At 37.1% G+C, this 23422-nt stretch overlaps 2 protein-coding genes across 2 annotated transcripts; both read left to right on the top strand.

Annotated features, from left to right (window-relative positions):
* The first annotated feature begins 2429 nt into the window (after positions 1-2429).
* LOC143626695 (uncharacterized) lies at positions 2430-10928 on the top strand. Its single transcript, XM_077096691.1, has 7 exons — positions 2430-2546; positions 2668-2745; positions 7191-7703; positions 8464-8556; positions 8866-9012; positions 9703-9846; positions 10861-10928. The coding sequence occupies exons 1-6, from the start codon at positions 2469-2471 to the stop codon at positions 9826-9828; spliced, it is 1035 nt and encodes a 344-aa protein (XP_076952806.1). The 5' UTR covers positions 2430-2468; the 3' UTR covers positions 9829-9846; positions 10861-10928.
* Positions 10929-12898: 1970 nt separating this feature from the next.
* Positions 12899-22446, top strand: LOC143626716 (uncharacterized). Its single transcript, XM_077096708.1, has 10 exons — positions 12899-13092; positions 13873-13968; positions 15464-15548; positions 15629-15750; positions 16302-16326; positions 16498-16581; positions 17149-17178; positions 17288-17393; positions 22097-22169; positions 22269-22446. The coding sequence occupies exons 1-9, from the start codon at positions 13000-13002 to the stop codon at positions 22164-22166; spliced, it is 711 nt and encodes a 236-aa protein (XP_076952823.1). The 5' UTR covers positions 12899-12999; the 3' UTR covers positions 22167-22169; positions 22269-22446.
* Positions 22447-23422: the final 976 nt, after the last annotated feature.

Raw genomic sequence — 23422 nt, 5'->3', positions numbered from 1 at the left:
TTCTTTTCTAGATACTACCTTAAAACAAATTCTATAGCGTGACACGGCCTGACCTGATGTGCTTCTATTTAAACATCTTTACTCATGATAGTATTGAATCTTGTTTAGCGGCCCAGTCTATCTGCTTACGACTACGTGTTGCTCATATTACAGCCAAAAACGGTTTAACAACCCCGTCTTTCCTCTGCTCGACAGTCTCCTTCACACGAGCTTAAAACACCCCAAAAAGGTGTGCTTGGATGCGCTATTACGAAGAAAAAAAACTAACATACTTTCTTATCTTACATGAACATAAAATCTTTGTCTTGGGAATTTCAAATCGAACTTTAAAAAAAACACAAAGAAATTGATTTTGTTGTATTAAATAAGGCTCTAAAGTTGTTTGCAATGCATGTACTGACTTGTTACATCTTAAAGTAATACAAGAACAAGGTATAAATCTACGTAAAATATTTTAATGTCACTAATAAGTCATTATAAATTGATTTTATAAGTAGATGTGTTTTAAATAAGTTTGGTAGATTTTCAAAACAGAATTGAAAGGCTTTTTTGTATACTTTCGGCAAGTTAGTACTTTGGCATTCCAAATTTAGGTTTTTCTTTCTTTCTTTTCCCCTTACTGAAACATAATATTTTTTTATGATAATTTTACCGAGTACAAATAAAATATAGTATTGATGCGACATGAATTACACGAATTTGCAAAGCTAAAAAAAATAAATATATAAAAACGCTAAATGTTTTAATGCTTTTAAATTTGAATGCGAAATGTCCCGGCGATGGTGCCAAAATGAGGCTTTATTATGCTGCAAATGAAAGACTTGAGGTCGCGGGGTGGGGTGTATCTTGTAGATGCCACGACTACTTGTTATCAATGCATAAACGAGGGAGGGAGAGAGAGAGACCCATTACGATAAATTGAGAGAACACAAAGGATATTTTTTAAAATAATTGAAACGTTAGAAAAAGTAAAAGTATTATGACCACATATTGGAGCATTTGGAAGGCATGAAATAAGTTATCATTCCCTAACAAGGAGGCGCCAACTCAATAAATAATTAGCGAAGTGTAGACAAACATGTTTGGGAGGATTAAAAAATAGGCCCAATTTGATACACGTTGGAGTTAATGGAGTAATTTCAATTTTGATAGCATCCTTAATGATGAGGGTTGTAGCGTGTTTTGTTTTTGCGTTTCACTATTCGTCACCGTTCAAATAAACACACCTATATACAAATTAGGTTTTCCCCTAAATTCGAGGCAAGTATGAATCAATTAGCTTTGGTTATGAGTCAATCAAATCTAATTCGGGTTACGAATTGTTTATTCTTTTCAGTTATCAGGGAATTGTTTCACTTATTTGGTTAACCTTATGTTCACTATCACTTTCTACATTGATTTAAGCTCATTTTAGTTAATAAATCTAATAAACTAAAAGGTCAAGTCATAAATCCTATTACAACGTCCTGCAAAATCAAACGGAACAACACAAGAGAATATAAACCATCTTCTAAGCGGTTGGTGTTACCATCATATCATGACCACATTTATTATCATTAATAAAACATGTTAAAGTTGTTTTGATTCGGGCCACTAAACAAAAACACTTGTTCATTGTATCAGTCTTCATGAAACTTAGAAAGAAAGACGAGTAGGAGTAGTGGGTTAGATTTCTTATACATTTTTTTAACAACAAATATTACTTTGCTTTATTACAACAATAAATGTAAACTACAACCTTGCCCAGGTTTAAACGTGGGACCTCCTCTCTAAAAAAACAAATGTCTCTATTAAATGAGCTAGCCCCACATTAAATGTTTCTTATGCATTGATTTGTTGTTGCATCTCAAGCTTTAATCTTATATAAAAACTTTGAATAATAAATTAACTCACATAAATTGTACCTACTGAAATTACCTTGTAATATACATATAAAGACAAAAATATAAATTTACATAATTTTAAGAGTTTAAGTAATTACAATTTTTAATACATATGAACAATACTTTTTAACATGTTGTTGACTTTTAAACTTTTTTTTTGAAACGACCAACTAACTAAGTAACGCTAGATACTCTGTACGTGGCCCTATTGGCTAAGGGTAGCCCGAGCCGGTCATGGGTCCAGACGGACGGAACCCTTAGCGGTCCACCTATTGAACGATTCCTCGGATGAAACCCGACCCCACGTCCATCAAACGGCACGACAGGGAGGAGCCGATAAAACCGAGTGAGCCCTCGAACTTTCATCCGTTAATTAATATTATAAAAACGAACATTTTATCGGGTTGGCGAGAATTGAAGTGTGAGGAGAGGAAGAAAAGCAGCATAGCGTGGTTGTGAAAAGAAAAGAAAAGAAAAGAAAAGAAAGAGAGACCGTTTGGCGGGCGTTGGTTGTATTGTAAACCCAGTCGTGTACAGTATTATTATTTTGGAGCCCTAGGTTTAGGTTTTGGTAATCATCCTCCAATGGCGGACGGTGTGTCGTCGATGAATCTGGCTGGAATGTCAAAGAACCAACTCTACGATATCATGTCCCAGATGAAGGTAGGTATTACGCTTGCAATTCTATTTCACTTTTCAAATTCACTCCACTTTGGGACTGATTTAGGGTTAAAATTATGATTATTTTATTTCTATTGAATTGATTGATTGGCTTGTGATGCAGACATTGATAGAACAGAACCAGGATCAAGCCAGGCAAATCCTCATTCAAAACCCTCCACTCACCAAAGCTCTCTTCCAGGTTCAAAACTCTTTCTTTCTAGGGCTCACTTGTTTCTTTTCAATGTTTGGGATATTATTAAGTTCATAGAAACATCCAAACGATTTACAATGAAGTGGCAGGTAAGCGGACAACAAGCTGCGCCGCAACCCCCTTTTGGATAGCAAACCCAATCCGACTAAAAACAAAGTTTTGATTCTTATGGGCTGATACGTTACTATACACAACTTTCTGAACCCTATTCAAAAGGTCCACGGCATCCGGAGCTAAGAAACCAAAAGTGTCAAAGGCGAAGGGGATAAACACATGTTGATTCTCCAAACAAGCTCTCTCGTGTTTAGCAACCTTGCCCGATGCCGCCTTCAATGCTGCCTGGCCTGCTACAAATCCAGTGTCCCTAATCTCAACAAGAGGGGACACTCCTGTGAGGTCGACACAAGCGTGTTTTCCCCCTACCCACCCAAAAACAAGTATATCGGCCGGTCGTAATGTAGATCTTCCTTCTTGAGGATCCGTAAGAAATTTTACGGGGGCTTCCTTTTTAGCCGAAATTCCGGCTCGTTTAAGAACATCGCATAGAACATCCCTCACCAAATCATGCCTGTACTTAAACCCTGGCAACTCTTTGCAGTGAACCGCATGCTCGCCAAAAGAATCCAAACAAACCTTACGGCAAACCGGGCACGGCTCATCTACCGGAAACAAAGGGATCATTAACCGATACTTCAGGATGACCCGGTACTCCAAAGCCGACATATGTTGGCCCAATCCTTCAATAGGGAGAACACTTAAGAAATCTTGAGCTCGAGGAGCCCGAAGACACTCAAACACCGCTTTCTGACGAGGGGATAAATCAAACTTCATTTCCAAACTCTTGATGATTCCACTATAAAGGGCACTCGCCAAAGCATGTTGGGCTTTAGAGGGGGCGGTGTCTTTATTAGAGAAACCGCTAATGTCAAAATCGGGAAGTGAAATGTGCAACCGATCTATCGCACTCCCATAATCGGAGTCAAACCCATCAATACCACAACCTCGAAGAATGTGGTCTTGTAATTCCCAAGATTGCGCCCTCGAGGCCACAAACGCATAAGTAGAAGCGTCTGAAGCTGAACATAAACCCAAACCTTTAAAACGAGTCGGAAGTGATGCCAACCTCCATTGAAAATCTCCAAAGAAGGGACCACCACAAACCACGATGTCCTCAATCGCCCCCCGAAGGCCATTGTCAAACACAGAAACTGCTTCCCCTACATACACAGGTTGGCATGTTCTGAGACCAAACAACAACTTTCCAACTCCCATACATGAGCGGAGCAAAAGGAGCTCGCATTGAGGGTCCCGCAAATGCGGGAGATAGCTCATCAACTCCACAGCTCGCGAAGCCCTTTTCATAGCAAGTTCACTGATGAACCCGGCATCCCGGCTAACGGCTCCCCCGAGGAGTTTCACACCTAGCACCGGTCTTCCAATCTCACAGGGAAACACCCCCTCCTGCACCTTAACCCCATTGCACGACGGTCAAAATACTTCGGTTTTCTTAATATTAAGTTCAAGGCCCAGGCGAGGACCCTCCGACCTGATAATATCTAAAGCTTTGGCAATCTCTTTAGAGTCCCCAATAATTGTACCATCATCTAGGTACCAAGCATGAAAGAGAAGCTTACAGGAACTCTGGATTAGATGAATAAGTGGGTGCAGAACTAAGGCGAAAAGAAGAGGTCCCAAAGGGTCTCCCTGCTGAACCCCAGTGGTGGACCAAATGTGGTCATCCCCCACATATAGCCTGGCCGGTTGCCCATATAAAAAGTTCATCCATAAGGAAATAGATGGACATCGGGCCCGAACTTTATTCAGAAGGGCAGTCCTATCCACCAAGTTGAAGGCATTATAAAAATCAATAGTAAGCATAGCCAATGACCCATCAGAATGGAACTTACTTAAAAACCTGTTCGCGCTATGAAGAACGGCCTCTGCACCACTAGGGACTCCCACCCCAAATTGAAAGTCGCACAGGTATTTAGTAATGTCTTTCCCAACACCCCTCATAGCCACCTTAGAGATCAATCTTCTCCAAATGGCACCTACGGCAATGGGTCTAATCCCATTGTCCGGTTTGAGCAACGATGTGAGAGGAGCCGACGCAATGAACTCTGCCAAAACCCTTAGGCATCTCCCCCCCAAACATAAATTAACCATCGCAGTAGTAGCCTTTAGTAATCCAACAGCGATCGGCGACCCCTCTCCACAAAATGCATCCAAAATATGTTGTGCCCTCAATCCATCTCGTCCGCATGACGTCCCTTTAGAGAAGGATTTAATGCATCCAAGCACACAATCCTCATCAACAACAAGAGGAGGCTCAGAAAGCAATGAAGCAGGCATAACCGGCGGGGGCAAATTGGGATGCTTAGCCACTAAAGCTTTCAAAGTGTCATTGCTGAAATGTGCAACCCATGAAGAGCATAATACTTTAATGGCGGCAGTAAAATGCCCGTCCGCCGCTTTTCGTAAACATTGTTTCACATTGGCGCATACCGCAACATCATCGTGCTTAGCGAGAGGCTCCCATGACTCGAGTTCACCCCTATAGGTGTGGCAAAAAGGGATAAAATAAGCGCATTAAAACCATCCTTAGCACCCCAACTTGCTAGTGCTTGTTGAATACTCTGACATTGCAAAGACTTTCTATTACCGGACCTGCGCTCCTGACATTTAGAAGGCCTGAAAACACGCAGCGTGCACCGCGGTAACAAGAAAAGTTTCACCCATGCCTCAACAGAGTCTGGCATAGCAACCACCTTACCCAGAGCCGCAGTTAACGCTTGAGCAAATGCCATACGATAACTATGAGGGATGCTCTTAACAGTTGTGATAGGAAGAGAGAAGATGCAGTCAAGGAGAACCTCATCCACCACTATCCCTCCCAAGGGAGCAACATCCCTCATAACATGTGGTTTATCAATCCCCACAATAAACTCCTCCACAGCTCCCACACCCTCGTTGTACTTGGTGACTCCATCAGCATGATGACACGTCCGTTTAAGAGCATTTTGACGCATACACACCCCACATAGCCACTGGTCCGAGGCCTTAAAAGCCTCCCCAACCGAAATAAATAAATCACAATCCGTGGAAATGGCGTCCCGTAGGGTCCCTTTCCGCTCATCTGATGACAAATGAAGTCGTTTGATATGCTCCATTAACCGAGAGATCCCCCTTGACCCCGCCCGTCTATCCGGGCAACAATGGAACCCCCTAAAAGGACATGGCCAAACACCCACCGAACCCACACTATTTTCTAGGGTCTTAGACATAGCACCCTCATCAATTAATCCACCACGAGAAATGATGTCGAACCGACAACCATGTCCACCTCCCGTGCCCACCTCCCCCGATGGGGCTCCTTTGACAATCCGAGCCCTTGTCATAACCCCTCACGACAAAAAGGCCAACAAACAAACTCGAGCTGAGTTTTGGGAGTAAAAACCCGAACTAAGAGGAGAAAGAAGAGCAACCGCCAGTTGCTCTCCCCTCCGTAAACCCAAAAAAACCGATTAACTCATTGAGACATTTTATCGAACACCTGGCGGGCAGACCCAAAACCGAGGATTAAAGGCAAAATTGAAATAGCAGTAGGGGTGGTGGTGAGGAGATGACGATGATATGACGGGAGATGATGCTGGTTACTGATGTGTGACGGCAGGTTCTTTAGGCAACAATGGCAATTACAACTTGTCTTATTTGCTAAAAGTTCTGAATTTGTGTACTTTCATCATGTTCTCATACTAGATAAACAAACTAATAATGACCCTTTGATTCCTTATACCTTCAACATATTAAGTTATCATCATTATTATTTTATTACATTTTGCTGCAACAGCATTTACTTTTTCAGATCAGTGCCAAATTCATTATTCGTTGCTTCAGTTACCCTACAAACCCAAATTAAATTAAATTAAATTACTGCTTGCTTTCACTGACTTTATTACCACTCTAATAACTTCAACACTTAGCCATCTATATATAGGGGAAGGATCAAATCAAAACTCTATTTTGCCTAAACTGGGAACTCCGATTCAACTCATTTTGGCGGCCTTGTAACCGGCTCGTCGAACTTTACCGTCTTAGCTTTTAGAGTTTAGTATTTAGGCTTTAGCTTTAATGTTTACTTTTACGGTTTAGATTTTGCCTTTTGGGATTTAGCTTTTAGGACAAGCTGGTTTCAACGCCGCAAAAATGAGTTCAATCGGAGTTCGTTTGAGCCGGTTATCGATAAAATACAAATCCTTCTTATGCTACGTAGGCCAAATAGACATTTTAGCAGATCCTTCCCCTGTATATATAATATATGTATTCGAACTTTTTGTAATATATATGCACTTCACATTGATGAGGTCACGATGCGGCATAAAATCATTTAATTCAACATTGTTCTTTTAATTCTTTTTTTTTTGTTTCATCAGGCACAAATAATGCTTGGAATGCTGCATCCGCCACAAGAAGCACCAAAATCTCAATCGGACGGACCGCCACATCCTCCGCAAGCAACGCCACCAGCTCAGAAACCCGTTCAAAACCCTCCATTGCCAGCTCAGCAGCCAGCAAGTTTACCAACACCATTACTTCCATTACAACCAGTACAACATAATAGAACTCATACTAATGCTCCGTTAGCACCACCAATGTTATCTCCACAATCCTCAAATATGGCACCTCAATATTCTACTCAGCCGCCGCCATCAGTTATTCAGCCCACATTGCCGCCTGTAACCACACCATTGCAGCCGCCAATGCATATAAGTAGCACGTCTCATTTGCCACTTCAACCACCACTCCAACCGCCACTACCGCCACAACCCAGACCGACATCTATGCCACCAACTTTTCCTCATCAAAGTTATCCTCACATGGGACCTGGTGCAGGTTTTCAGCATCAGGGTGCATCACAACTACACCATTCACAACCTGTGTTTCATGTAAGATTCATGTCATAATTGAGGTGTGGGTTGTTATATGTAGCATAAGTATTTTAAAAATTGTCAAACTTCTGTTATTAAGTTTTTTTGTTTAGAGAAATAACTAGAAGATATGTATTTTAAAGGTTGATGTGGATTTAAGCAATCAATTTTAACATTAATTCCTTAGATGATTTTGGCAGTGGTTATATCTCCTTAACATTTTTTGCTTGTTCTAAAGGACATTATGACCTATTCAATAAGTTTATGGCATTTTTGACATGTTAAAAAGTTGAGAGATTTAACTATTTTTAAAAGGGTTTTTTTAATTTGACATATAATTGCGTTACTATTGGACAGAAACAACCAATCTTCAACATAATATACGGACCACTATGACCTGTTTAACCAGTTAATATGACATTATTAACAAATAAAAAAATTAGACTTAATCGATAAAACGGTGAAAAAATCCAATGTTAACACGCCGTTTTTTGTAATCTTATTTGAGTTTTTAGTGAGATTTTATCAAGTTTAAAATATAGATAAACTTATGCACTCACTATAGTCTGCATATAACATAAAAGGTTCATATAAAAACTCATTCCATATTTACAGGCCAATAAAACATCTTATTGGAATGGAATGATTCATTGCATGAGATTGTCAATTCAATTTTACATGTTCTTCATTCACTCATTTTCAAGCAAAATAACAAACATACATACCCTAAATATCTGTTAATATCACATTTTTTCATTTATTTTTTTGAATATTATAGTCAGCTTCAAGACCTCCAACTAGTATGAGCACCCCGTTTTCTCAAGGACAACCACCACTCCCGAGTCAGCAGCCGCCTCAAACATTGTACCAGGTAATCCTAAATCTTTATTTGAATCCATGATATTTAAAAAGACAAACATGAGGAAATATCTTGATTACCATTTACCTTGATGTTTCTATGCTACAAAATGCTCTGTTACAACCTAATCATGTCTCCAAAATAATATCCTCTAAACAATGTGCATCAATTTAAAGTACTTTTCAACACTAATTGGGTTTCAATTCACAATTAGACGTTATAAAACAAATCCGCTTATATGGAAGATGTAGGATCACATAAATTTGCTTCTTTAAAAATAAATTTTGACTCGATCATTCTGGTGTTTGACTTGGTCAACAGGGAGGAAGTTCACATGTAGGGATGGATTTCAATCAAATGGGAATCCAACCTGAAAGAGGACCCAATTGGATGCCTGAAGGACCATCACCACCACCCTTTCTTCCTCCTCATATGAGTTCTGCCAGTCAGCCTCCTCGACCCGCATCAGTAAGCCTATTCTCTATTTCCTCAACAACAGATAAATTCTTATTACTGTAGTTTGATGTCTTGTATATACAAAGAGGAGTCCATTTTGGGTTGCACCTTTTGATAACAGGTCAAACTTAACATGTAAACGTACCAAACAAACACGAACAGCTAATTGAATGTGGTTGTTTTGTTCGTGATCATTTCTCTAAAAATGAACATGTTTATGTTCATTTATGTTCGTTCGTTAACAATATAAACGAATGGTTTGCGAACGTAAATGAACGAGCATAACTGAGCTAAAATCAATTAAAAGTAAATGTGAGCAATAATGTTTTGGGCCTAAAAACTTATTAAAACTAGACAAAATTGTAATCGGCCTAAATTGTAAATGATTATGTTAACGAAAATTAACAAATGAACTTAAACAAACGAACATAAAGAAACGAACCTTCACTAAAATAAAAGTACTGACGTATCCGACCTTAAGAACATTAATGAACAAACGAGACATGTGTCCATGCTAGTTCGTTTATCAAATAAACAAACTATCCGCTGAACAGTTCACGAAAAGTTCATTGAACGTTTAGTTCGTTTACAAGTCGAAAGCCATCCAAAGCATCTTCAAATGCTTACAAACTTCTAGTTTTTATATTTTAAAATAGATACTGTTGCTATGGCTCTTAACTATTGAGTTTTGTGTTTTTGCAGTTAACTGCTGACATGGAAAAGGCACTGCTTCAACAGGTTATGAGTCTGACACCCGAACAGATTAATATGTTACCACCGGATCAAAGGAACCAGGTGCTTCAGTTACAGAAGATGTTGCGTCAGTAAAATACAATCACATCGTCGGTAAATATCGTTTATTTTTTGTAATTGGGTCTAAAGTTATGATTGCCAAAAGAAACACCTTGCTTGTAAATGAACCGAGCGAACACGAATTGGGTGTGCTCCTGTTCGTTCGTTTAGCTTTAAGCGAACAAACGATTGAGCGACAATTAAACGAACAGGGTTTGATGCGTGTGCGTTCGTTAAGAAATTGACTGTGTTTGTGTTTTTATACGTTCGTTTGTTCATAGTATAAACCTAAGGTTCATGAACGTAAACAAACATAGATGAACGAACATAACCGAGCTAACACCAATTATAAGTAAACATAAACATCACTATGTTTGGCCTAAGACATCAATATATTAATTTCATAAACGTAAACTAAATTGTAACAGACCTAAATATTTTAAATGAATGTATAAACATACGTAAATGAACGAACTTAAATTGACGAGCATAAATGAACGTATGGTATGAACATAAACGAGCGTATACAAACTTTCACGAACATAAATTGACAAACTCGCCATGTGTTCTTGTTTGTTCTTTTAACCAAATGAACAAATTTTTTTGTCATGTTTGATTGTTTATTAAATAAACGAACATCCTTCCGGGCGGTTCATTGAATGGTGGTACTTTGGTTCATTTATAGGCCTAAGTCTTCTTTTGTTGTGTGTCCTAAGTCCTCTTTTGCTCAGTGTATTAAGTTTACATATGAATATATTAGACAGAGTTTAGGATTATAGTAGCTATTCTTAAAGATAGTCAGATAGTTATCAGTTATTTTTTGCCTTACAAAAAAAAGTTCTGTTTAAAGTTAATGGAATTACTTTGTAGACAACTATTATCTTTTGTAGTTTTAGTAAAGTGTTAATAAATAAAATAATCTAATTGAACATCATTGAAATCTCTCTTATTTGGTGTTTGAGCTGCTCATTATTATGAGCAGTAGTTTGTCTTATATAGCTGTACCTGTTTGTTTTGCCATTTGTTGTTCTTATGAGATGTTATTCATGTTTTCTCACTTTCTTTCAGGAATTTCGGAGGAACTGGATCAGGATTGATGAGACGACGGTTGATGTATTCTACATTTTGTTTCATATATGCGTTCCTGTTACATGCTGGTCTCCGATGAAAAGTAGCTATTAAAAACCAACATTTTAGTTCACAAAAACCTTTCATTGTTTGATTCTGAAATGTGTTTAGAAGATTGTGTGCGGTCTCTTTTGGTGTTTTTGAACTGTTTGTGAAAACTAAGTAGAATATGTGGGGATTTTTGCTACAATTGTGAGGGATTGGAAACATATTTTCCTAAGAACAAAAAAGGCCCAAAAAGAACCATTAATATGAACATATGAATGATGTTTTGCAGTTTTGCTTCTAAAGCATGTTGAGACCAAACTCTCATTGAATCCCCTAAAACTTTCATTGAATCCTCATCATTAATTGTAAAATATACTTAATCCCTTTGATATATTATATTCAACTTACATATTTTATTTCTCCTCATGTTTTTTTTATTTTATTATATGGTTCCATCTCTTTATTTAAAAAACATCATTGTATGCATCTGTCATATGTCTTTATCAAAAAGGATTGAAAAGATTATTTAACTATATACAAAAACATTGTACCTGATTAAAGCCATGCCTCTAAAATATGACAACTGAAATTTCAACTAAACTATGTATTAGGAAAGTAAATGAAACAAAGTGCTATCCTTTAAGGAAAAATTTAACCTGAAAATTTGGTACATACACAATACAACATAAAGATCATTTTTATGGCATTTCTTTTCAGTAAGTATTATTCCTTTAAAGGTACATGACAAAGAACATGGATACTCCATGCTATCGACTATTGTATGATATCAAAATACAAGAAAAAGATTAAAATACTCCCTCCATCCCATTTTAAATGTCATGGGATCCAAAACACACAAATTAAGAAATGTTTGATCATTTTATTTTATGAGCTGTAAAATGACAGTAATGTCATTTAAGTTATTATGGCTAAAAATCATTGGAAACATCTAGTATATGTAATAGTAATGACAAAATTGAAATTGAATTTATATGTATAGAAATGACATTTAATTTGAGACAACCAAAAATAGAAAAATGGACATTTAAAATGGGACGAAGGGAGTATATTATAAGGGCATCTGTAATAATTTCAAGAAATAAAGAAAAACGCGTCACTATCATGTAGGTTGTAAAAGGTCCACAGAAAGCGTGTAATGATTTCATTTACCACATTAGTTAAAATAGCCATCTCCACTTTGGTGGGATGGTAAAGGCTTAGGCCTTTGGGTGAGAGGTCCAGGGTTCGATCCCTGGCAATGGCGGTTTATTGTAAATAGTAGGAGGCAAGCTTAAACATTCAAAAAAAAAAAACATTAGTTAAAATAAATAAATATGAAACGCTATGATTGATCTACAAATGTAGATGTGAGTGATTTTTGAAAGACGTGTCATGAGCAACACCCTGCTTCCCAAGACACCTAAAGTGGTGTTAAGTGTGTTTTTGAAAGACGTGTCATGAGCAACACCTCGTAATACATGCTCTAACATAAAGTTAGAAAAATAAAAGAGAACAAGAATATTTTTTTTGGGAAGTAACATAATGTGATTTATATAAAAAAGTTACGTAACAAGTAATTTGATTCAAATTTAAATTAATAAAATATAAGCATGTTCTTTTAAAATATATAAGTGCCGTTTGATGGGCATGGGGGTCGGGTTTTATCCGGTGAATCCCTCAACAGGTGGACCGCTAGGGGCTCCTTCCGTTCGGACTAGTGACCGGCTCGTGCTACCTTTAGCTAATGAGAACCGCGTACGAGGTACCCGGCGTTACTTAGCTTGCCGTTAAAAATAAAAATTAGCTTTTCTAGTATAGGAATCATTGAATGCATGATTAATATTACCTGGACCCACATATATAATTGTTTAAGAAAAAAGTTTCAATTAACATATTCGTTGTTCTTCCCAACCCCTTTATTTGTTTCACTGAGAAAAATAAATAATATGTGTAAAATAATATTCATTGACCCTCAACTCAGCTCCTTAAATCATGCCCATCTTCTCTCTAGATCCCAACCCACCTGCTGCTGCAATTATTAATAATCGTATTCATAAACCCCACTTCAATCTCTGATTAATAATAATAATAATGGGTGCTAACTGGGAGCTCAAGGAGTGCTGCAATCATGATCAATTAGTGTTCCTTATCACTCTGGCTTTCTGTGTGATAGTCATTCTTGCGGTTTGTTCTTATTTTGCTTTGATCATTATCAATTTGAATTTGGTTTTTGATGCTCCTTTTTTGCATTCACTAATTTTACTTGAAATATATCAATAACTGATTGATTGATTCATGCATGTTATTTAGACCATGATTATTCATTCATTTATTTTACTGTTAGGAGGTGTTTTGACTTCAACATTTCAATCAAATATAAGCTAAAAAACACTTTTTGTATCCAGCTAGTCAAAATGCCTTTTAATTATTGATAAAACTATATAAAGTTTGCTGCTTGAAATCAGCTCGTCTATAAATGAATGAGCTGAGCCTGAGCCAATGTAATTTTGTTTGTCGGCTCGCTTGTTTAAGTTAAAGCCGAAATTTTAATAAAATCTGTAGTTCTAAATTATGTTTATGCTAAAATATTATTATTATTATTATTATATTTTTATATATGAACATGTGTAAAAAAACAGAATTTAAATTTTTCAGAAAATAAACGAGATTGATCAAGCTCAACATTTCAGCTCATTAAAATAAACAAGACAAGCCAAGCCGGCTTGTTTAACTCCAAGCCTGGGCCCTACCTGACATGGCTCATTTAGACATTTACAGCCTTAAATTCACATCCAATAAAACACATTGGTGGTATTTGAGGCAGTACACTCTTTATGTCCCATATTTAGCAGAATCACTTATTTTATTTTACTTTATTTTTTTCTGTTATGTGTTTTTTTTCTTTTCTTTTTGTTATTATGTGTCACTAATTTGTTCTACTGGTTATTTGATTTCATATTGTAGCTATGGAGGACAGTAATAATTTTACCATTCAAGCTTGTCACTATATTTCTTCATGAAGCAAGTCATGCCGTTGCTTGCAAACTTACATGTGGCCATGTAAGGAATTTTTATTTGTTTTGTAATTTGCTTTATGTGCTCTGGTTAATAAATATAGTTTTAGGTGTTGCAGATCCATGAATCTGAAATAGGGTATGTAGGTGCATACCCTTACATACCCAACTTTGGATGTAGGTCGGTCGGTCCCTAGTCCATACCCAATCATATTATTATTATTATTATTATTATTATTATTATTATTATTATTATTTTCATTTCATTTAATTATATAGATATTATTGAAAAGAAAATGAAAATATATACGCAGCTCGTGAAAGTACATATATGTAGCTCGCGAAGTTACATATATGCGTCTACATATGTAGATTACGAGCTATATACATGTACTTTTGTGAACAACATATATTTTTTATTTGGTTTTGGCAAAGATTATCAGCATATAAAAAGTGAAAAACAAAAATTAATAAGTTATTGTTTAACACTGGTTTTCCTGAATTTTTCAACTATGTCTTAGTGGTTTTTATTTGATCCTTCCCTGTAAGTATATTCACTGAACACAATCTTTTGGAAGAACTGGAAGAACAAAATTAATCATCCATTTGAATCTTAAAGATTTTTAAATATAAAAAATGGTTGAAATGAATTGTTTATTTATCTATTCTAAAAATATAAAAACATTCGTTTATTTATAGAACTCACACATGTGCAAATCGAGTGCAGTTTATATATCCTATACATAGTGTACACATGTTTAGGTAAACGTTTTTTAAAAAACACATGAACAAATTAGTTTAATGGGTTTTTATATGCATAACATAGACATTTATATGTAAGAAGTAAAAGTTTTAATCAATATGATCGTTCATAGAAAAATTAAACGAACATAAATTATTGCTAGAACAAAAAGAACGAACCCAAATTGTTTAATTTTTTCTATCAGTGATTCATATATTTTTGAATTTTGTACTTCTTACATACAAATATGTATGTTTATATATTCAAAAACCATCAAACTAATTTCTTCATATGATTTAAACTTTTTGACAGTTACATGTGTAGGTTATATACATAAACAGATTTTTTCATACTCCTTTTTTGAAGTTCAAGATAGACAAAGAACCATTGCATTTCTATCGTTTTCTTTTATTTTTATAAATTTAAAATTGAAAAAATGACATTTATTTTGTTTTGGGTGTTCTCACTATATTTAGCGTTCTGCGTAGACACCTCCCATGGGTGCGTGCACGCGTGTATGTGTCACAAACATTTTTCTTTCTTCAAGTTTTAATATTCATAAATAATCAATGCATGAATTATGATTACAAAACAATATTATTACAATTATAGTCTCAATCTTCGAATAAGAATATTCAGGATATTGTGCTCATTGAAAATAGACTTTAGATAACTTTCAACCTGTTTGACCATTGACCTAATTATACATTTGATCGTTTGACATAAAGAACACCCAAATCAACCCATTAGTAGCTAAATGGTTCGAAACTAACTTTTCGTCTTTTCATATGAACTGAAGGTGGAAGGAATGCAAATTTTTGCTGATGAAGGTGGAATGACTGACACACGTGGCGGTGTATATTGGTTTATATTGCCAGCTGGATGTAAACTTCTTTCACGTTATAAAATTATCAGTTTTTCAACTGCATACTAAGTTTTTACATTGTTCCTTATTGTTTGAAAGATTTGGGATCTTCATTTTGGGGGATGGCTTTGATATTGGCTTCAACAAATCTTTTAGCTGCAAGAATTGCTGCTGGATGTTTAGCAGCTGCCTTGATTATTGTTCTTTTTGTTGCTAAAAATGTAAATAACCTTCTCCATCTCATTGTTTATGTTCAATTATTATTTTGGTAATCTCTATGTGTTGCAGGTCGGGTAAGGGGTCATAATTAGTAAAAACATTTAACGGGTCAGGATTTGTAAAACCTTTAACAGATCAAAATTAGTGAAACATTTTCACGTGTCAAGAGTAGTAAATACTTTTAATGGGTCAAATTTAGACAAAATGCGTTGCAAATGGGTTGGTTTGACCTGCACACCCTTTACTCGGTGACTGTCCATCCTTTTAAATTTTTAAACAAGACTTAATTTTGTTAATAATTAATCAATAAAATTATTAACATAATAATTGTTGAATAATGGTTCACTTTTCTTGAAGAAAATAACTTAGGAGGTTATAATAACACGCTCTATAAACCGTTTGGTTGGTTTCCTTTTAAGCTTTACTTTTTATTTTCACACTTTTGACCATTTAGTTATAAAATATAACACGTTTTGACCAAGTAAATCAGTTGAAAATGCCCCCTCTAGCTTAGAAGTATCTCATGATCTTTACTCTTGTGTCATATTCACAGTGGACACTTCGCGGGCTTTGCATAGGTATGGCAATGCTACCCTCCAAAAATATTTCTTTCTAATTATAGGTGGCAAAATGGGAAGTTCGGGCGGGTTTGATCAATTTTGACCCGTTTCCTTTTAAGGTATTTATTATTATTTTTTATTTAAACTTGTAAGTTTTGACACTTTTTTTATGTCGATTACAATTACCAGGATTTCTTGTGGTCATTGCTATAGTTTGGGTCTTGCAAGAAACAACCAAAATTCGAATTCTTCGGTACATAATAATGTTCATTGGTACTTACCATCTTTTACTCTTCGTGATTAGGCTTGTAAACGACAAATGAACACGAACACTTAAATGATAGGGGTTTTCTTGTTCGTTCGTTAAGGAAGTGAATGTGTTCATGTTCGATTATGTTCATTTGTTAACAGCATAAAAGAATGGTTCACAAACGTAAATATAACTGAACACAGATGAACAAATATAAACGAACAAAACTGAGAAAAAAACAAGTTAAAGGTAAGCGTGAATATCAATCTGTCGGGTTTATAAAAATGAATATTAATAGACTAAAGATTAATGGGCCTACAGTTTAAGTGAATATATAAACGAACAAACTTTAACAAACGTAAACTAACGAACATTCGTGAAAATATGTGAACAAAAGAGAGCTGTGTTATGTTTTGTTCATTTTCCTTCTTCTATTAAACGCACAAACAAAAAACGAACTTCCCGCTGAACGGTTAACTAAACGTTCGGTTTGTTTACAAGCCTATTCATGATCTTTCATTTTGCTACATCATAAGTGAATCTTTAGTGACCGAAATATGTTGTTTGCGTGTCACTCGAAAATGTCGCAGGTGTGATGAACAGCGTGTTTTCTATCTATGGTATGATCTTTATTTGGGGAATCTTTTATTCTTTTCAAATATAACATTAATATGCTTAATGTGTGTGGTGTTATAGAGTTTAAGATGAAAAGTTTACATTTTTATGCAGATATATATGGCGATTTAATTTCTAGACAGGTTCATACAAGTGATGCTGAGAAGTTTGCAGAAGTCTGTCCCTGCCCGTGTAATGGTGTCGGGTGGGGTGTCATTTGGTTAGTTATTATTTTCTCATCACAATTGCATAACATGTTTAAAACACAGGTAGTGTTCGGGTTGACATGTTCAATTACGGGTCGTGTTTAGGTTAACCTGTTTAACCCGTTTAGTTAAATAGTCGATATGCCAACCTGTTTAGTTAAACAAGTCGACCCACTAACCAGTTTAGCCCATTTTCAACCTACAAACTCGATTAACACGCACAAGTTTTTTTTTTGGAGGGGGGGGGGGTACATTTTTTATGAGTTTGGAAAATTGATGACTTAGGTAATGCGTCAAAATGGGTGTGGGTCAAAATTGCTAGTTTTTATGTGCGGGTCAGGCTCGATTGGGCTGACTTGCTAGCACTTCTGTATAATTTTCATGAGCTGTGAATAATTAATGTAATAGATATGCTTAAAAAACTATATCAATAAAATTTATACTGTTTCTTAAATATAACGATCGTGACCCGTTGCATTTTTAGCTATTTTTTTCTACATTTATGATTTAACCCGCTTGATATGTTATCATATAAATACAAACCGAATTCACACATTTTCATAATATGTTAGAAAGTTTTGACATGTCTAACTCGTTTGACCCATTTGTGACCTGTAAAGAAGAAGAAAAGTGTTGTAGTGAAAGAGATGTTTATTACTTGAATGTGTGAAAAATACAAAGGGAACTACATCTATATATACACAAGCAAACCCTAACTTATAACCCATAAAAGGCCCATGGACTTTAACCAACTACATGGGCTAAAACCCTAATTATAACTAATACAACTAACACTCCTCCTCAAGTTGGAGCATAGATGTTAATCATGCCCAACTTGTTACAAATAAAATCTATCTGAGCTTTCCGGAGCGGTTTAGTTAGAATGTCTGCTAGCTAAAAGTTTGTCTTCACATGAACTGGTTGAATGGACGGAGGAGCAGTTTGTGTGCCTACTACTCGATCTCTAATAAGGTGGCAGTCGACCTCAATATGTTTTGTCCTCTCATGAAATACTTGATTCTTGGCTTTGTGAATGGCTGATTGACTATCACAGTATAACCGCATCAAGTCATTAGAAACAACCCCGAGCTCTATGAGAAGACGACGTACCCATGTCATCTCTGATGTTACATCTGCCATGGCTCTATACTCCGATTCGGCACTCTACCGGGAAACCGTGTGTTGCTTCTTACTCTTCCATGATACAAGATTTCCTCCAACAAACACACAATATCCGGTGGTAGATCGTCGAGAGATCGGACAACCTGCCCAATCTGCATCTGAAAACCCTGATATCCGACCATCTCCTTCTTCTTTCTTCTGTGAAGGCACCCACACGACAATGACCCTGATCGGAGTATAATATACCCAAACCAGGTGAGGTCTTAAGATATCATAAGACACGAAGGGCAGCATCCCAGTGACCGGTGTATGGTGCAGCCATAAATTGGCTCAGAACACTGACAGTAAAGGAGATATCCGGTCGTGTGACGGTTAAATAATTAAGTTTACCAACCAACCGTCTGTATCGCTCAGGATCTTTCACTGGATCCCATTCCTTTGGTAGTAGTTTCTTTGTAGGAAGCATTGGGGGTATCAACAGGTTTACAACCCAGTAAGCCACATTCAGTCAACATATCAAGGACATGCTTTCGTTGGGAGAGAAGTATTCCTTGTGGAGAGCGAGATACTTCTATGCCAAGGAAATACCTCAATCGACCTAAGTCGCTGACTTGAAACTGAGACTGAAGAAACTGCTTGAGTTCGGTGATCCCGACCTCGTCATCACCTTTGATTATAATGTCATCCACATAAACAACTACAATAATCCTCTTTCCTTTCTGGTGTCTAAAGAAGACAGAGTGATCGTAGGCACTACGAGTCATCCCAAACTGTCCAATAACACTAGAGAATCGACCAAACCATGCCCTGGGAGACTGTTTAAGACCATATAGAGAACGGCGTAGTCTGCAAACTTTCGAGGCCTCCTCCTCAACAATGAACCTTGGTGGCTGCTCCATATATACCTCCTCCTCAAGAACACCATTTAGAAAGGCGTTCTTGACATTAAGCTGGTGGAGCGGCCAATGATTAATGGCAGCAAGAGCGATACAAATACGGACATATGACATTTTAGCAACCGGCGAGAAGGTTTCATCATAATTAATGCCATATGCCTGAGAATACCCTTTTGCGACCAACCGAGCCTTTAAGCGGTGTAAGGAGCCGTCCGGGTGTAGTTTAACTGTAAACACCCAACGATAACCAACAATACGCTTCCCTTTAGGAAGTGTTTCAAGATCCCATGTATGATTGGACCTTAGAGCCCCAATTTCATCTTCCATAGCCTGTCGCCATCCTGGGTGAGCGAGAGCGCTCGTCACATTTCTGGGAATCGGGTAGGAATCAAGAGTAGTGGTGTACGCATGAGATTCAGGAGATAGGTGGGTGTAGGAAACATAGTCCTGAATTGGGTAACGAGTGCATTTCCGGGGTTCTTTGCGAAAAGAAATAGGTATATCGGGTAGTGGTGCACCAGGAGGATCATAAACGGGTGTATTAGGGGTAGTTTCTGGTAAAGGTGTCGGATCGGGTAAGGATGTATCAGTGAGAGGTGTAGATTGTTCGGATGCAGACGAAAGATCTGAGGGTATTTCGAGGTTGCGGTCGGGATGTGAATCAAGTGTCTCTGATATTTGACCCTTACCTCGCCTAGCATATGTGAAAAGTAGTGGCGGAGGTTCTGTCGGTAGGTCAGAATCAGCAGAGATTGGATCGGTAGAGGGAATCGACACAGGAATGGTGGGGAGGAAGGGAGATGTGGGTATATCGAGGTCGGGAAACGGGTCAGAAACAGGAGTGGAACACTCGGGAAAGTAAGGATATGACTCATGAAAAGTGACATCGGCACTAGTAAAGTATCAGTGAAGTGATGGGCTATAGCATCGATACCCGTTTTTGAACCCGTGAGTAACCAAGAAAGACACAACGAATGGCTCGGGGATCAAGTTTGATGGTTTTCGGACAATGGTCATGAATATAGACGACGCAACCAATACTTTAGGTGCGAGAGGAAATGGATCATCGTTGGAAAATAATACAGAAAACAGTGTTTTACCATGAAGAACGGGTGTGGGCATGCGGTTAATCAGATATGTGGCAGTGAGAACGACATCTCCCCAAAAACGATGAGGAACACGTGATTGGATCATGATTGTTGCGAGCAACATTCAATATGTGACGATTTTTGCGTTCGGACACACCATTTTGTTGAGATGTATACGCACACGATGATTCATGATTAATGTCGTTGGTTTTTAAGTATGAAGAAAAGTCGGTGGAAAAATATTCTTTAGCATTATCAGATCGTAAAGTTTTAATGGTGGTGTTAAATTGGTTTTGAACATAAGCATTAAATTCTCAAAATATGGAAAATACCTCACTACGAGATTTCAACAAATAAACCCAAGTAGTGCGAGAATAGTCATCAATAAAGGTAATAAAATATTCAAAACCCAACGTAGATTTGGTAGGGCAAGGACCCCATACATCAGAATGCAAAAGTTCAAAACAAAAACTGACTCGATTAGACACTCTAGGGGGATAGGGACGCCTGGTATGTTTACCAAGTTGACACGACTCACAATGAAAATTAAAAGACGAAAATGGTAAATCGGATGACCTAACCGACAGTGGTCCTCCTTGACTGAAGCGCAAGAATTTGCTGTAGGACACGCTGTAGGACGTGATGGGAAGGTTATGCGATAGAGGCCTCCAGATTCAAAACCTGTGCCAATCAGACGGTTCGTCCCTAGTTCCTGAAAGATACAGTGAGTAGGATAAAATTTAGCGGAGCAATTGTGTTGTTTAGTAAGTTGGCTTACCGAACAAAGGTTATCTGGAAATTTAGGAACAAACAGAATAGACGAGAGGTTTAAGTTGGACGAGGTGTTAATGGATCCAACCCCCACTACAGGACAGGAAGATCCATCAGCAAGTCGAACAGGTTGGTGGGAAACTTTATTAAGGTTGGATAGAATACCCGAGTTCCCAGTCATGTGATGAGTAGCACCCGAATCAATAATCCAAGATGAAGAAAGACTAGGAAGCGTACCTGAATCGGCCGTATTGGCACGTGGAGTAGGCGCAGGTGTCTGAGAGGCTAGAAGCTGTTGGAGACGACAATAGTCCTCTTCACTAACTGTGTAGGTAGGAGTAGCGGTTGGATCTGAAGTCTCACCAGTGGCAGCCAAACGAGCTTTGGGACGAGGAGGTGGCTGACTTCCAGGAGGGCGGTTCGGGCAATCCCATTTCGTGTGACCTGGTTCCTTGCAATAGTGACAAACAAGACCACCACCCCGTCCAATACTCTTTTTGTGGGTCATATGAGAACCTCGACCAGTACCTTTACCAGAGATGTTTATTACTTGAATGTGTGAAAAATACAAAGGGGACTACATCTATATATACACAAGCAAACCCTAACTTACAACCCATAAAAGGCCCATGAGCTTTAACCAACTACATGGGCTAAAACCCTAATTATAACTAAATACAACTAACATGACCCGTTGCATTTTTAGTTCTTCTGTATGCATAGTATTCGACCGAAACTGACACGTTTGCGCATAATTGAAAAATTAAAATTTTCACATGACATCAATTTACAAAATGTTGAAACTTTCATGAGATCTTAAGATATTATTTCAATTTGCAGGGGACTTGTATCTCTTGTTTTTCTTGGTATAGCTACATACTTTGGTCTTGTGATCTTGTCTCAAGGCTAATCGGTACGCTCACTTTATAATTTCTTGGAAATTTTTTTGCTAATTACATATTTATTTTTCGATCCACAAGTAAACCACTTCCATTTATAAAAATTTCTGTAGGTCAAAATTTAATGCACAGAATAGTAGAGGACTGAAGCTGAGAGTATACATTTTTGGTAAAATCTTGAACAACATGATAATTGATTTAAATATTATAAAAGGTCAACTTCTTGGCCTTGGCACTTGTTGCTTCCAAGTGCTTAGAGCAGTTTAGAGCTAATATATACATCTTATTGGCTAATTGTATTTTGTTTGGAAATAAATATAGTTCATTCTTTTTTCAAATAAAAAGGTTTTTGTTTTACTGGATGAATGGGTTGATAATAGTAGAATTCTTGGTTTCATGATTCTTGACAAGAATGAATCTGTCTCTTCAAACCTGAGACATGCCCGTATACTTACATAGGGCCGTTTGTAATATACGGCCAGGGCTGTCTCAATATACGTGGAGGCCTATAGCGAACTAAAATGTTGAGACATTTTTCAAAAAACCATTTGATGTGCCCCATCCTCCTTTCCCGGGCTTGGGACCGGCATAATAAACTAATAAATTTATAGTTGGCAGAGTTAAATTTTTTTGGTTTCTTTAACCTTTTAGATTGACCCGATTCAAACTTTCGAATTGTATTTGACATTACAAGAAAATCTAACTATAAATAATTTAAGATTCTAACCATCAGCTGCCATTAGTTTATGCCAATATTTTTATTTTATTTTTTCTATTATGTGTACCATAATATAAGGATGAATCATTAATGACATAGAAACTTGTGACCCATCAACAAGTTCTTAATAATAAAAAAAAACTCAGTTTTAAAAGATGTACATAATCCATAGAAAATTGGAGGCCTAGAAATACTGAGGGCCCAAAGCCATTGCCTTATTTGGCTGGCTCATGGGTCGGACTTCTATACAGTTTAGTTTTGACGGTTAGAAAAATGGAACCGGGCTTGTAAACTGAGCGGCTATAAAAAAATTGTTAGAAATCACCAAACCATTGAATGGTGAAAGCCTGGCGGTTTAGTTTATCTTTTACGGAACTTCGATAAGCAGTTCGACTAATAGTTTTCATCAATACCAACCAGGTTTTTAACATTTGTTTCAGTTTAGTATTTTTAGCAACCTAACTGAAGAGACCCGATTAAGCGATTCATTCCCAAGCCAAAGATTTACTTTGTTTCTTTATTCCCATCATTGAAAAGATTTACTTATAA

Source organism: Bidens hawaiensis, unplaced genomic scaffold (genome assembly GCF_021521415.1).
Source record: "Bidens hawaiensis isolate Kalapana, Puna unplaced genomic scaffold, B.hawaiensis_p1.1 tig00004478_1, whole genome shotgun sequence".
Taxonomy (NCBI): Eukaryota; Viridiplantae; Streptophyta; class Magnoliopsida; order Asterales; family Asteraceae; genus Bidens; species Bidens hawaiensis.
This window is presented reverse-complemented; position numbering and strand designations above follow the sequence as displayed.